At 47.7% G+C, this 15,258-nt stretch overlaps 1 protein-coding gene across 2 annotated transcripts; it reads right to left on the bottom strand.

Moving 5' to 3' along the window:
* Positions 1-754: 754 nt before the first annotated feature.
* cnn3a (calponin 3, acidic a) lies at positions 755-14,489 on the bottom strand. 2 transcript variants are annotated; one of them, XM_080020151.1, is made up of 7 exons: positions 14,173-14,489; positions 3,897-4,018; positions 3,590-3,656; positions 3,196-3,333; positions 2,972-3,088; positions 2,697-2,843; positions 755-1,929 (listed from the first exon to the last, which is right to left on the bottom strand). In XM_080020151.1, the coding sequence occupies exons 1-7, from the start codon at positions 14,227-14,229 to the stop codon at positions 1,588-1,590; spliced, it is 990 nt and encodes a 329-aa protein (XP_079876277.1). In that variant the 5' UTR covers positions 14,230-14,489; the 3' UTR covers positions 755-1,587. The 2 variants fall into 2 exon arrangements, with proteins under 2 accessions (XP_079876277.1, XP_079876278.1); XM_080020152.1 differs by lacking the exon at positions 14,173-14,489 and adding an exon at positions 13,192-13,417.
* Positions 14,490-15,258: the final 769 nt, after the last annotated feature.

The raw sequence follows: 15,258 nt of genomic DNA, 5'->3' as shown, positions 1-15,258 counted from the left end.
ACGGCACCTCTCCACGGGGACCCATCCATGTCTTTTGACTTGCATTCCCCCCGCTCGCAGGGGGGTGAGATATTTTGGAAGTCTCCAAAATGACCGAGGTCAATGAACCCTTATGAGCAGAGGCGGCACAACAGCGGGGGGGGCGGGTGGATCTACGGCAACCCTTCTTGGAAACGGGCCGGCCGCTGTTCAAAATTTGATCGCACGAGTCGAAATTAAATTATCCAATTGAATCAGAACTGGATATTCACCGGGAAATCGAGCTCTGTATGAGCGATGGCAAAAAGCCAATTTACACTTCCTGGTGACTCGTGAAATTTCGCAACAGGAAGACGTCCACCACGGTGCTTTTTCGGCTCAGTGGGAGCAGGAGCGGCGAGTTGCTCGGTCTTCCTCCTGTTTTTTTTTTTCCCTTTCTCTTTTTCTTTTATTTCGGGGAACCAGCCCCCCAACGCCGCGCGCCACCCGATGAGCAACGGCAGCGTGACCGGCCGTACGCTTTCGCCCCGGCACACAGGTACAGCGGATGTAGCGCGCTTCATTTTTCGCGTGACTGTCGCCGTCCGCGGCATTCCACGTGTCGAGCACAGCCGGTTATTTCCGCGGCGTGTCGGCGTACGTGGACTTAGCGGGAGACGCAGGAGGTTTTCCCGCTCGCGGGCGCAATAACAGACGAAGCCGACAGGTCGAAGCCGAAGCCCCTCCGACCCGACCACGACAAGAGCGTCTCAAGGAGCCACGCACCGCACAGAGATACTTTAAGAACCCAAGAATTTAAGGCTTTATTTATATTGTAACATACACTTTTTTTTTTCTTAGAAAGAACAATACAACTGTGGGATGGTTTATAATTGGGAGGGCATGGCAATAAATACAGTTTGGGAATAATAAAATCGTAATATGGGAATGGCACGGGAATGACTAGCCCTTACAGGGGGGAATTGAATAAACTCTGGTCAGTCGTCTTCTCTAGTGGAACGGCCGTCAGAAAAAAAAAAAAGTACAAACTCTTCAACCGTTTCGGCGATTCCACGGAATGATAAAAATTTGAGTTTCGCACGTGTTCAAAAGGCGTCTACAAAAACCTTCAAGACCGGTCGGCGCGCGGCAGAGCCCGTCGTGTGAATGCATCAGGCTCGGCTCTCGCTACATTGCTGGTTTCATAGAAGCTGATGGAAAATACTGCGACTTCACAGTGTCCCTCAGTTGATAATAAGAAAAACAACACAAAACAAAACAAAAAACAGTAGATTTAAAGAAAAAAAAAAAAAAGAAAAAAAAGAAGAATGATTTCAAGCTTGAAATAAACTTAAGGCGGATCCTCAACTTTATGTTTTTAATTCTCACCATTCTACGCTTATGACTATGACATAACAACCATCGCCACTCTGGTAAGAGCCGGAGAGGAGGCGATATTTCTCTTTATGCTTTAATAAAAAATAAAATAAAAAATAAAGATTAGCGAGGATAGCAAAAGACTTGCTCTGTTGTGTCGTCGACAAAATACACTTGTTAATACTGCTCCGACTAGCGGTTGTGTAGGAAAGGGTAAAAGGCGAAGGTGTTTATTTTTGGGGGGCATAGCCACTAATAGTCAATACCCTGGTCGTTGTAGTGGGTGCTGTAGTCGTCATGGTAGCCTCCCTGGTATTCCTCTTCCTGGAACTCCGCCTGATAGTCACTGTCGCTGATTTCGGAGCCGTTGGTGCCGGTGCCCTGGCTGCCGTTGGCGTGGATGGCCGGCTCAGTGGGGGTGGCGCAGTACTTGGGGTCGTAGACTTGCCGGCCCAGCCCGTACACGCTCATGCCCTTCTGGGACGCCACCTTGTTGGTGCCCATCTGGAGGGAGATGGTGGAGTTGTCCAGCGGCTGCACCGCCACCTTCTGGTCGAAGATGTCCCGGCGGGTACCCGGGGCCGACATGCCGGCCTGTAGGGCGGGAGTAAGTGTGTTGACGTGTTGCAACCGTTGAAACGATAACATTCAAAACGTCCTAGCTAACAAAAATAATCAGTGAGCGGCACCTTTACTCCAAACTAAGTACAATAAGGAGAAACCCCATCTTAAATCGTCATTAATAGATAAGTTCGCCGTCACACAAGCCGGACCTTATTAAAATGTTGGTCCCCATCGTTTAGAACTGCTTACGGTACAACCTCGCTGAATGCTTTACTGTTGAGAAACTTCACTGTGCTAAAAATAAACAAATAAATAATAATAATAATAAAAATGTTGAGTCTCCTTTTTGAAAAGGGGAAGCTCACAATATTGTCACGGTCTTTGTTCTACCCGGGGGGGGGGAATGGTCCAAAACCGTGCGTTTGATCGGGTTTTTATTGACTTTTTTGCACTATAGAGACTAGATGTCAGAGACTAGAAACAGGAAGTAGCGCCGTATCATTCCCCCCACCCCTTCCCCGAGAGCGACGCTCGGGGAAGGGGTGGGGGGTATGTTCCGGCTTGGTATGTTCTGGGGCAAACAAGTAGTTCTAAATGAAATGAGACACTCCAGCTATTCAAAACACGGCTGTAATGGACACAATTAAACGTGTTGTGAGTCTGCTGTTTACTAATAAGGCCCGGGTTGAACCACGGTGAACCGATCCTTTAATGACGAGATGCTATCTGCGGCCGAGCCGGTAAGAGGAGACTGTTCACAGACTCTCTACGGGGGGAGGGGGGGGGCAGCTTTTCACCTGACTGGCGCCTTTGTTGGTGCCCATCTGCAGGCTGATGGTGGTCTGGTCGTACGGTTTGTCCGTCTGCGTCTTTGGGTCGTAGAGATGCCTCCTGGTGCCGTAGGCGGTCATTCCGGCCTGACTTGCGCACTTGTTCGTCCCCATCTGAGTCGGGTAGAAGAGGGAGGGGAGAGGCGGACGGGGCCCCAACGTTTTAAACGCACCGGACCTCGGCAGGAAAACAAGAAAATAATAATAATAATAATAATAGAAAGCAGCAATAATAAAAATACCTGCAGCCCGATGACGCACTGGCCGGCCTTGATCTTGTCGTCGTCGAAATGCCGCGCCTGTTTGTCCGCGTATTTCACGCCGATGTCGATCTTCGTGTCGATGCCTTTGGTCTTTGCCTGAGGAGTTAGCGGGGGACAGATTGGACATTGGATTTTCGCGGGGGAATTAAGGAGGCCAGAGCCCTTTTTCCCCCCCCCGCTTCGGAGCGTCTGCGCGAGCTTACCATGCTCGCCAGCGCGAGCAGCGTGGTCTGAACCTGAGTCAGGTTCCCATTCTCAAACAGGTCGTTGGCCTCAAAGATGTCGTTGGGCTTGAGGCCGTAGGCCAGGATCGCTTTGATGAAATTCCCAAGGTTTTCCAGCTGGGGAGGGAGGGGGAGAGAGAGAAAGAGGGAGAGGGAGAGGGGGAGGGGGAGAGAGGCTCAGAGACCGAGCACTTCCAGCAACAGCTCAGAGCTGTGACTGGAAGTGGCACAAAAGCTTAAAGAATGAGTCTACTTTTCACCGCACGACATGCTGCGACGGGTCTTAATACCCCCCTTTATTTCCGCGGCTCGAGTTCTCTCGTCTGGGTGTGAACACTTAATAGATAGTTGCCTCGGAAAAGGGAGGTCATACCTTGTGCCAGTTGAGTTGTGAGTGATTGATTTTCTTTACGGAGGCGGGCTGCAGTTTGTTTATCAATCTGAGAGAGAGACAGAGGAAAAACTGATGAGGTTAAAGAGCATCGGGGGTTGGATGGGAAAGCCTCGCTGTCACAAACACCCAGCCTGGTATCGATCTCCCCGTGCATCTGAGCCGGCATAGCTTTGCAGTCTTTTCTGCAGAGCTCAGCACACACCACCCCCACCCCCACCCCCCCCCCCCCAGGTTGGACAAAAACAGCTGACTCCGCCCCCGAAACAATAACCCTGCAAACACTTACTCGCACAGGATGACGCCGTCCTTCAAGCCTCTCTGGAAGTTATCCCCAATAGGCATTCCCACCATCTCCTCGATCCAGTAGCGCAGCTCCTCTTCCCTTTGCATGTCATATTTCTGGGCAATCTTAAAAAAATGGAAAAATAAAAATAAAAATAAAGCACACAAAACAATGAGGCTTTGTTTCCCCCCGAAAGTCTTTTTTTTTTTTTTTGCTTTGCTTATGTCCGTGTAACAAAGCCAAAGGGCGACAACGACGTGAATGTGACAGTTTTCCCCCTTTGACGATGTCGAAAAAAGAAAACGGACTTAAGCGCCGCTCTCACAAAGGAAAACCTGGAAAAAAACAAACAAAAAAAAAAACAAAAAAAAAATAACAAAAAAACAAAGGGGCTTCGGATGAAGGGGCCTTAAATTGGCGGACGTCCTGATCGGGATTTACACGAAACGGATTGGTCGACAAACAGTTCCGAAAACGCAACTCCAAACAAACCTTTGTAAAACGAGCTGTGATTCATTAGGAGTGTTATGACCAGGGTAGAAAAGTGGAAAACGTCATGGCCTGTAGTCGTGTGGGCTGGGACGCGTCGCGGTTTTATCTTTTGGACTTGATAACGGGAGGATCCTGATACCCCCCCGGGGCTCGCCAATTTCAAATACTTTTTTTTTTTTTTTTTTTGGATGGCACCTTTAGACCGTTGCTGGTATTTTCAAGAGCTTTGGTTGCACCAGGCATTTTGTTAGTGAACACACACACACACACACTTCCCTGACCTGCCTGAACTAATCACCTGCTTCCTGGAACAGAACACTGGTGTCAGCAGGAGTCGCGGCAGTCTGGGTCGCGGACACAACGCCGCCGCCCCAAACCCCCTGGTCCTTTTGTTTACACGAACACACACCCTGCCGGGACAATCTGAAAGGCGGCGTTTGTCGAAATGAGGCCTCGCTATGTGCGCTCGGGGGAGGCCGTTTCCTTCAGATGTTTATCTTTCCCTCCCCTCTTTCCTTGTGAACCATCCGCCGTCTCTCACACTGTCCTGGTTTCAGCGAGTGGGCTTTCGCAATCAGGCAGGATTGCAAACACAGCGGAGCACGCAATTCCAGTTTGCCGGGCGTCGGGGGTAGTGGTTTATTAATTACCGACATCTCACGAAATTAGAGGTGCTTTTATTGTGTAATTCACTGTCCTCGAAAATGATTTATTAGAATATCAATGCAATTGTAATGTTCGTTTGTTGTCCCTGTTAATTGACCTCCGTAGTCTAATTCAAGAGTCCACTGCGTTGATAATCTCCCTAATATTTGGTCAGTGTTAAGTAAATGGGCATTTTGCTCAATATTTAGCCCATAATTAACTTTTGTTTTTTTACAGTTTTGCTCTATTTATTATCATAGTAAAAGTCATAAAACAAGTCTAGGATGCCATAGTTTCATATCCCTGTAGTGCTATTCTGTGTCAATGTACAAGGAATAAAAAAAAAGATGTTTTAACAAAGCCCTGTATAGAGGTTGATCCAAGGGGATTATCTTTGTATCCTTGAGGCTTACGTCATTTCATTGAACTGAACCTTCATCGGTACCTTGATGGTTGTGAGGAACAGTGGTTCGTTGATGGACTCTTGGAATCCTCAGTGAGAGAATAGAGACTTTGCTCGCTTAGAACTAATTCAGGTTGGCACGATTAATATTTTAGGCACGGTTCAAGGAATCAAAAAAAATTAAATATATATATATATATATAAATTTTTTTTTTTTTTTTAATATATAAATAAATAAAAAATTTCCAAAAGAGTGTTCTCCTAATGGCCACAACTTCAGAATTGTAGCTCCTTCAGTATGTATAATACACAAATCGGGCGAATGGTTACCTACAACAAACATCCGCAACTTCAGTTGCCACATGAACACTGTGCTGGCTCGGCTGCTGTGAATCTTACCTATACTTTGGGGTTTTCACCTTTGAAAACAACCCGAAGCACAGCCAGAATCCTGTCTGACGATAAACGTGGACGTAAAAATCCGAAGTTATTGGAGGTGAACGGAGTGAGAAAATTCCCCCGACCATACTCGCTTTCCCCGAGGCTCGCGCATGTGAAACAAAACACTTTACGCCTTTACTGTAATAACATGCTTACGGGACAGCTGCAGACTCCCGCCATTAGCTCATCTGCCACTGTAAACAACACTCCAGTATTGGCCGAGGCAGCATAAACATGGCTTTTTAACAAGCCTGTCCCACAGACATCCCTTCTCATACAAAGAAATACGGGCTGAGCACTATGGGCCAAAGTGAGAGGGAAGAAGACCTCGAGACACAAAACATCTGGCGTCCGCTCCCTTCACCACAGTCAACTCTTTGTTGCCGAGCACGTAGGCTGTGGGATATTGACCCCCGTTATTTAAAAGGATAGGTTCACTATTTTTCCAACCTGGGCCTTATTAAAATGCTCCCTCCACTTATTTATACTGTTTCCACGAAAGAAACGTACCGCTCTGCTGTAGCTTTTCGTGGTGATTATAAGCCAAAGTCCAATGGGGCAAAGTTTTAAGCCAAAGAAACGTCAAATCTCCTTTTCAAAAATGGGAAATTCGCAATACAGTCAGAGAGCTTTGATTGCTGTTTTGGCAACGTCCACACTAACGGCGGCTAGAAACAGGAAGTTGTGCCGCTTCCCGCTGGCAACACGCTGTCGCGGAAGCTTGCATGGTGCTGTAGTATGTAGGCTGCCAGAAGGGAGTTGGAGTTGCGGCAAATTGCCAGTCGGCAACCTACTGCAACTCCCTGTTTCCAGCCTTTTGTGCGAGCACAGACGTGGCCCAAAGAGCCCATTTGTGGGATTGAAAGAGTCAATAAAACCCAGAAAAACTTAATAAGAAAAACTTAAAAATGCAGGGTTTACAACCATTGTTTTTCAGATACAACATATAGCAACGTTGACTGTAATGTGAGATTCCCATCTCACAAAGGAGAATCAACATTTTTCAAGGTTTAAATGTTTGCCCCACTAGACTGCACCGAAGCACGGCGAGAACCTGCAGCAGCGTGGCAAGTCTCTCAGTAGTCAGGACTTCAGCGAGGTTGTGCCATCTGTTATAAATGATGGGAACCAACTTTAATGACACACTGGAAAGGGATATGTCGTCAGACGGTCGGTTTTTGAATTGATAACTGCAAATACTATAAACTGTTTATCATGCAGTTGTAAAGAGGTTTTCAGTCAAAACTCCAATTACGCAATAAAAAGCAGCAACTCCCTTGAGCCAATCCAGACAAAAATCCCTTGAATACGACCGATTCCACAGATGTTCAAACTTCTGGTGAGAGAAGGGATCGGAGCAGAAAGGATCATTTCGTTTCTCCTGAGATCCATAACTCCTTCACTGAAGCCCCATCGACAGCAGTAAGAGAGGGGTCGCCACTACACAGCACTCCCCAAACTTCATTGAAGCTTCAGGAGAGAAAATAAATACAATTTTTTTTCGGCCTACTCACGAGTAACCGAGAAAAACATGCATGAACTGTTCACCCGTCCGGTCTTATTAAAAAGGGCAAAGCCGCGTCGTGTTCCAAAACCATGACCGAATGGGATGTTGGAGGGAAAGGTTCAAGTGGAAAGTTCTGTCCATAATATCAGGCCTGAAAGCGCTGTCATTTAGGAATTAATCAGAGGCATTTTGTGTCCCGGGAGTTTTTAAAGCTCTTCTCAGAGGAGCACAGAGAAGCCACAGTGAGAGAGAGAGAGAGAGAGAGAGAGAGAGAGAGAGAGTGAGAGGGAGAGAATGATTAGAGAGAAGGGATCCCCCCCCCTCTCCTTCCCTCAGCAGTTATTTTCTAGGAGGGTTGCCAGGAACACTCTTTAGAAAACAGGCATCGTAGAAAAAAAATCTAAATAAAAGACATCCAGCTCTCTTCATCTGGATGGAAAAATTTAAAAATGAGCATCATGAGGAAAACAAAGAAGACGCATTACTTTGGGCATGTGTGAATCAATGCCACTACAACAACAACAACAACAACAACCAAACAACGAATAAACAAGAATACCCAACGATTCAAAAACCAATTTTAGTTGAACATTCAAGCTGATAAAGCCACCCGTCCCTCCGTTCTCAACCACCTTGGCGTTGATTAACCATTTGCTGAATCATACACATGAGGTACTGGGCAATGGACCAAGGCTAAATAAATAGTCCGGCCGGTGTTAATTAATATTTAACCATCCCCTCGGCACCGCTCGAAAAAACTCAAGACCACATAATCTGTTTGATTGACCGATGTCTAGGGAACAAAGCAAAAAAAAACAAAAAACACCCACAGGCAACCAGTCGGTTCTCCTTAAACTAAGAATCATAGCTAAGCGAATAATCTCTGTAGAAAAATAAGAATGACGCAAGTCTCTTGAGTATTCATAATCATTAAGCCTACTGTTCTAATTCCATGCCATTTGCAGGAGCAGTAACTGCAGGAAACCGTGAGAGTCCTTGGCAGTTTGGAGTCACTGGTCAGTCAATGGTATCCGTGTCCTCAACGTCTATGTGACTACGTAAATCGGATTTGTAAGTGGGTCGCGCTTTCACCGAATCAATATTCACACCAGACTGGCAGCTGCCCCGTCAAAATAAGCCGTATCTAAAAAACCAAAATACTCGCCCTGCTCTATCTTACTGAAGGCTGCAAGTTGGGAAAGAAACAATGGTTCCAGGAAGAGAATCTTTCCTCTGCATCTATAAATGGAACCTTTTTGTTAACGACAACAATAACAGAGGAGGTCGAGGAAACCCAGGGGAACTGCCGAGTCCAATTCCATTTTATGAGCTCTGCACTGTCACCACATTGCATGGGAGAGAGTGTGGGTGTAGACTACATAGACCGCCTCCGAGGATGTCTACCTGCCACAGCACCCGTACGGTAGGGATGTTAGAGATAAAGACGGCTGAGCTGTGCCATGGACACCTACGGTAGCAACAACACAGAAGCCATTAGCCTGACCAACAAAGACACGGCACTATTCACTCTCCCTGGGAACCTCCAAGTGGAGCCTCAGCCATCTGGGCTCTGGCTCGCTTCCAGTACGAGGCGCCCTCCGCCACCCCGGTCCGAAAGGAGGAGGCGGGCGGCAGCCCTACGGACATGGTGGCCAAGTCGATGTACGCAGTTCGATTGAAGCGAACACTGGAAAACATGCCTCTTTCCCAACCCTTTTTCTGCCATGGCCCACTTTGTACAATGAAATAATCCTACAGCGACCACTACTACTCTAAGTAGTACTAATAGTGAGTACTTTGTAGCGAACAAATCTTTTATATCACCCGGGAACCGGAAGCCCCGCCGGCAAAAGAGTGGGCGAGCGTGTGAATCGTCTTCTCACAAACTGACTACAAGTCCAAGGCAAAAGATTGCCACGGTGTTTGACACGTCTCATATGATACCAATCTAATCTTTTGACTATCGTTCTCATTCAGGGAGTCCTGCCTCGCTCACGGTGCGTTACACCCACCGAGTCAAACAAACCAAGAGTCGGAAAATCAAACGACTCTTTTTACTGAGCGGCCCAAGAACCGCCTCTCAAAAATCACTCCACATAGTCGTCACTTTGAGTGAAATTTGTGGTCCCAGCCTTGCCATTTAGATATGCAACACAAAAAGAAATGTACCTTATTCATTTTTTTAAGTGGCTTTTTAGACCCCTTTATCTGCACGATGTACGTTGAAGTCCTGGACGCTGCCACATAAATAGACAGGAATATCCATGTATCATTCCATCGTTTCAAATCCCTTTTAAGAATCCAAAAATCAAAAGTTATTGACTTTTTTTCCCCCACATGGCGGACTGTGAAACGTTGTGAGTGTGGGGATCGCACCATGGGGAGCACAGCGGAGAACCCCGACACTCCCCGCTGGTCCCCGCTACCCGCCGCCAAAGCACCGTTGCATAGAGTATCAGTGCGCCGGTGCTCCATGCTGCTTCTACTATAGTGAAGGACCCAGGTTTAAAATAAACCCGCTGATTTTGGTCAGTGTGCTGCGACACACTGGTTGAAAAATGCCGCTTTTGCACACAAGACGATACCCTCCCGCGGTGATGACGCCATTCCGGAGCTTGATCAGGAAATATTTTGGCAAGGGAGAGCAACTCTGTCCAAAGCCGCCGAACCCAAATGCCCATTTAAATAGTCACGTCTGGTGTTATTTATGTGGTGAGAACCACCAAAACCCCAGTGGCATCCCATTATTCAAATCTAGCGTATGAAACATCTTCCTTGGTGGAGTAACTGGAGTGGAGCTTATGAAAACAACTCTGAATGCCCCCCTTTGTCAAACTGCCGATACCATCATGTTTAATTAAATGGATGTAATGTGGATCATAAACCCTTATATCCAAGGGTAGAAATCGGCTTTCTATCGACACAGAATTGACATTTTATCCATGGGAGCGCTTCCGTCTCGAAACAAGAAACACAAACAATAAAAAGCACAGTGTAATGGGACACTCACAACAGCAACTTTGTATTCCTCCACTTGAGATTGCTCTTTTACTTTCGAGCCCCAAGTTTCAGAGTGACGAGGGCAGGCGCACTCAGACAGTCGGCACAAGGCCCCAACCCTCGTTTTCACATCCCTATTATTGCGCTGATCAAGCTCCCTGAAAAGGACTCTCCCCTCGTAGCCCCGCGGACGCAAACAATCAATCTCTGTTTGCGTGGTGCAACAGGCCCACCCAAGGGCAAACACGACCATGAGGGGTGGGGGGGTTGAAAAACAAACAATACCACAGGCTCGTCAGGACTATAACCTTTTGGTTACGTCGGGGAACAAAGACAGCCAGTATGGTCGACTTCAGCTATCAATCTCTTAACAGTAGCTACTCAATAGCAAGGCCTTCAGAGAGGTTGTGGTCAAAACCAAAAAAAGAGACGCAGAGGACAATTAGGACGTGGGATGGAACCAGAATGTCACTTAAATGATGCATGTCCGTTTCTTGTTGAAACAACACGAGAACTAAAACAGCCAGAAAGGAAAGTTGTGCTGCGAACACAGCGGTTGTGTGTTGTCAATCTGGGCGACAGCTAAGAATAGAGCGATTTTATATATCTCTCTTATAATTACAAATCAGTTACAAACCTCCACCCTGAACAGACGATAGCAGCTTGAACTAATCAGAGGCTTGGGCTTGGTGGAGCCAACTCCAACATATCGTTAGCGTCAGAGCTCAAGTTATTTCCATTGCTAGAAAAATTCATTAATTTCAATTATTTATCCCCCTCTTTGAATAATGCGGCACTAAAAATCTTTTGGGGGCTGGGGGGTTAAAACTTGAAATTCAAAAAAGTCGACCGTTACACGGCATTGAACAACCTGTTGACACAGAAAAACACTTCATACCTTCCATCAACGCTTATCTAAAAAAATAAAAATAAATAAACGCTCAACCGGCCGAACTAGATGAGCAGGCCATCACCGGAGTTCATGACCCCTCGACTCCTGTCAAAAGACATGGGTAAGGCAGATGCCTGCAAACAGTGGAAAGGAGGGGCAGAGGGTGCTGGAGCTCTCCTGTTGCCAATCAAATACTTGGCCGGCACTTAAACCTAAACTCAAGAGTGACCCTTTGGGAGGGGGGAGCGAAGAAGAAAAGGCAAAAAAAAAAAAAGAAAAAAAAAAGTCAGAGGGCTTAAGAGGATGGGCTTGATTACCGGGAACTGCCCCCGTGGCCTAAGGTTTAGACTCGGAGCGGCCCGGCCTGTTGAATCAACACCTTTGGTTTTAGCCGACATTACCGCAAGTAGCCTCCGGATTTGAATGGGGTGGATTGTAGGTCTAGGACTGGGTTTAGAGCAAAAAATAAAAAATAACAAATAACAAAAAAAAGCTAACTATTCACTCACAGAAATTTCACCAATTCAGTTTCTGATTATCGTCCGGGGTTAACAAGCGCTCAATATCAAGCTTCTTTGCATTTGCGGTCACAAAGCTCTTGGATGTGTATTGCTTGAACTCCCAGTAAAACTCCACGGTGTTGGCAGCGGCGGTGGAAAGAAATATTGACGGGGACCAACGCATTAGGACCCGATGTCATATCGTTTATCCTATGCAACACTTCCACAGAATCATGTGACCCAGGTGGCGAATGGATTACCTTACCAAGTGTTCTTCCATTCTCCAAGTAAGTATAACTCACAAGGGACGCCTTCACCGGTTATGGACCAATCATGGACTGAATCCCCGCAGACTTGCATTCGGAGGAAACACATTTTATTAGAGAAAGAACAAAAAAAAAGACAAAACTGAGTGTGGAACAATTTTGTGTTCAACATTTTAGCACCCGAGTACTGCTTCCTCTTTCATTTTTCAAATTTCCTTCATTCACTGAGTTTAAAAATGAACTTTGTGACGACGAAAAGTCCAGGCTACCGAGGGCAGGATAGATTGTTTGAAATTCACATAATAATAATTCCCTTTTATGTAGAATGTTGCCGCGAAGGGGTCTTCGTCTCGGGATATTGGCTTTGGAATTCCAAGAATCTAATGTATGCAGCTTGCAGAGGAGCACAGGGTTAAGAGATAGCACCTCTGGCCAGCCAGCCCACCCCGATGGGGCCCCTGCAACGCACAGATTCTTTTGTTCTGGGGGGGGGGGGTTGGGGGCAATATCTGACAGTCCAGCCTTTTCTTGCATGAAACTGTCCCTCTGCGGACGGGAGTCAGGAGTGCTGAACCCAAAGTCGTCTGCGGGGCAGATTTATAGACTGTTGAAAGTTATAGAAAGTTAACTTCGCTTTCGGAGGCTAATGGCCATATATCAGAGTCCACTTAGGCACCGACAGCATTTTTCTCGCCGCGAAACTTGAACGAGTACACGACGACGCGAAATAAACCCCCATTTAAAATAATAATAATCTTTTTTTTTTTTTTTTTTTAAAGGCTGCTGCCTGGGCCTTGAAAACTTAGTTGAGAGCTAAACTGGGGCATTTCGACACAGGGTGGGAGGAGGTGGTGGTGCTGGGGGGCTGTTCGGCCATCACCGTGTCCTCGCTTTTGCCCTGCGCAGTATTTCCAATGATGTCATGGTTTAGCCATCTCCTTCAAGCTGGAGACAACTGGAGGGAGGGGGGGGGGGGCTGCTGCGCCGACACGGGGCTTCGCTCGCCCGGTGAACCCTCACCCGGCGGGGGTCGAACGGACGCCCTCGAAACCGGCCGCCGAAGAGGAGGCGTTCCGACGGGGGGGGGGGGGGGGTTCGGGGACACGCTCCTGACCTCCCAACACGGCGTGCGGACGGGCGGGCTGACCTTACCGGGGATGTCCTCCGTGTCGGTGTTTAAAATCAGCCGCTCTCACGCCGGGGACCCTCCCCGCTCGAGAGCACGTTGCCTCTGGGATCCCGATCGGAAACGTCACTTGTCTCTCGATACGATTTAGAATTAAAAGATAAAAACAGCCACAACTGTCTCCACCATCGTGTGGGCGACTCCCGTGAAGCTGCGCTTTCGGCGAAAGGGAGGTCGGCGCGGCGCGGCGGCCTGGAGGTCTTCGGACCCGAAGTGACGTTGACGCTTCGGGTCAGCCCTTCTCGCTGCGGGACCCTCTGGAACCCCCGGTCCCCGGACCCCACCGCTTTCACGATCATGGAACAGTCACGTTTTGTTTTGTGGGGGTTTTTCTTCTTGTTGTTGTTGTTGTTGTTTTTTTTTGCAGCTGGCGCGGAACTCATCCCTCCGGGAACAACGAACTAGATTTGGGTTTGGCCGACGTCAACGTTTCCGCTCCCAAAAAACACGGCGTGACTACATACTGTTACGTGTGTGTGTGTGTGTGTGTGTGTCAAAGTTATTAAATGGCGCCCATTGTAAGCGACGTGCCGTGAAGGGGAGGGTGGGGGTGGGGGCGGGTGGGGCCCCCGTTCCAATCAATAGAGAAAGGGAGACTTTGAGCGGAGCGAGGCAGAGGCTGGAACGCGGAGACAACGACGTGGAAACGCGGAGAACGAAGTAGCGACGTGGGAAACGAGGCAGAGGTGCGTTGGCCCACGACCGGGGGCGCTTTTCTAAGACGCCGCTTGTTGCCGCGCGGAATGAAACACGGGGAGGGAGGAGGACAAACACCCCACACGTTCATGAGGCAGATTAAAATGGCACCTTCCCAATTTGTCCGCAAATGTAACTCCATTCCCTCCCCTCCCCTCCCTCCTCCTCCTCCTCCTCCTCGAACCATGGCTCTGGTTGTATTGAGGAGGTGGTTTTTTTTTTTTTTGGACTAAACGCAAAAGTAAACTTACTTTGCTTTTCACTTCTGCTGATAATCCGTAGGCCGGTCCCTTGTTGAACTGAGTCATTTTTATTTTTTAAGTTTTGCCTTTAAAATGAAAAAGGAAAAAATAAATAATAATAAAAATCTATCAGAGTCGATGTCCTGAGCTTGACCGCGGCGGGAGAGGCGCCTTTTGAACGATCTTTGTTTTGTTTTGGTACTTCAGTGTCCCCTCCGAGGAGGAGGAGGAGGAGGAGGAAGGAGAGGAGGAGGCGAAAAAAAAAAAAAAAAAAGAAAACCGTCCGCAGGGCAAGAGGTAAATCCGCGCCGTGGTGAGAGCGATGCTGCCCGGGTCCAGAGAGCGACGCGCCGGGGAGTCTGCTTAAAAAGGGGGGTGTGGGGGGGGTGTCGTCGCGTCGGGATGACGGACAAAGGCCTCCGGCCAATCAGAGCCGCCGGTCGTAGCCAGGGGGCGGCACCTTCCTGCAGAGAGAGAGAGAGAGAGAGAGATTTTTTGATTTTTAAAACATCTTTATTTTCACAGTTACAGACAATGCAACCAACACACTTGGTTCACTAACAGAGTCCTACACGTTAAAAACAGACTGGAAGCACAGGTCGTCCTCCGCCAGGGAACAGATGGCGTCGTTAAAACACCACAGCTTGATGAAGGCGTCCAGGCTCTTCATCAGTTTGTGAAAGTTAAAATCAATCAAGACTCTGGCCCTGACCAGCGCTACAAACACTCTTCCTAAAACACCGTCCTTTCCCCTCAGTTTGTTCCTCCTCGTGAGGTAGATGGCCATCTTCGCTTCCCCTACTAGAAAATTTAGCAGTCACCATTTCTCTGCGTTGGCCCGGTAGTATCTAACCCCAAAAATAAAACAGTTTCTGGACCACTCCTCAAAGAGCTTAAAACTTTCCTTTAAAAGACTAAAAAGCTCTAAAAGTCTGTCGCACTCTGCAAAGCAGTAAAACACGGACTCTGGCAGTTTGCAGAATGGACATTCCTTTGCGACCGTGGGATTAAAAACAGAAACAAAACTATTGACAGCTATGGCTCCATGTAGGACTCTCCATTGGAGGTCCCCCGTCCTTTTCTTGGAGGGAGCTT

Source organism: Zeus faber (genome assembly GCF_960531495.2).
Source record: "Zeus faber genome assembly, chromosome: 19".
Lineage (NCBI taxonomy): Eukaryota > Metazoa > Chordata > Actinopteri > Zeiformes > Zeidae > Zeus > Zeus faber.
This window is presented reverse-complemented; position numbering and strand designations above follow the sequence as displayed.

Bases quoted from the DNA above. Each gene is read 5' to 3' on its own strand.
- cnn3a (XM_080020151.1), bottom strand. From the start codon at position 14,229: ATGACTCAGTTCAACAAGGGACCGGCCTACGGATTATCAGCAGAAGTG. The intron at 4,019-14,172 runs GTAAGTTTACTT...CATTTTTTTAAG, and splicing joins CAGCAGAAGTGAAAAGCAAA to ATTGCCCAGAAATATGACAT. The intron at 3,657-3,896 runs GTAAGTGTTTGC...TCTCTCTCTCAG, and splicing joins GACGGCGTCATCCTGTGCGA to ATTGATAAACAAACTGCAGC.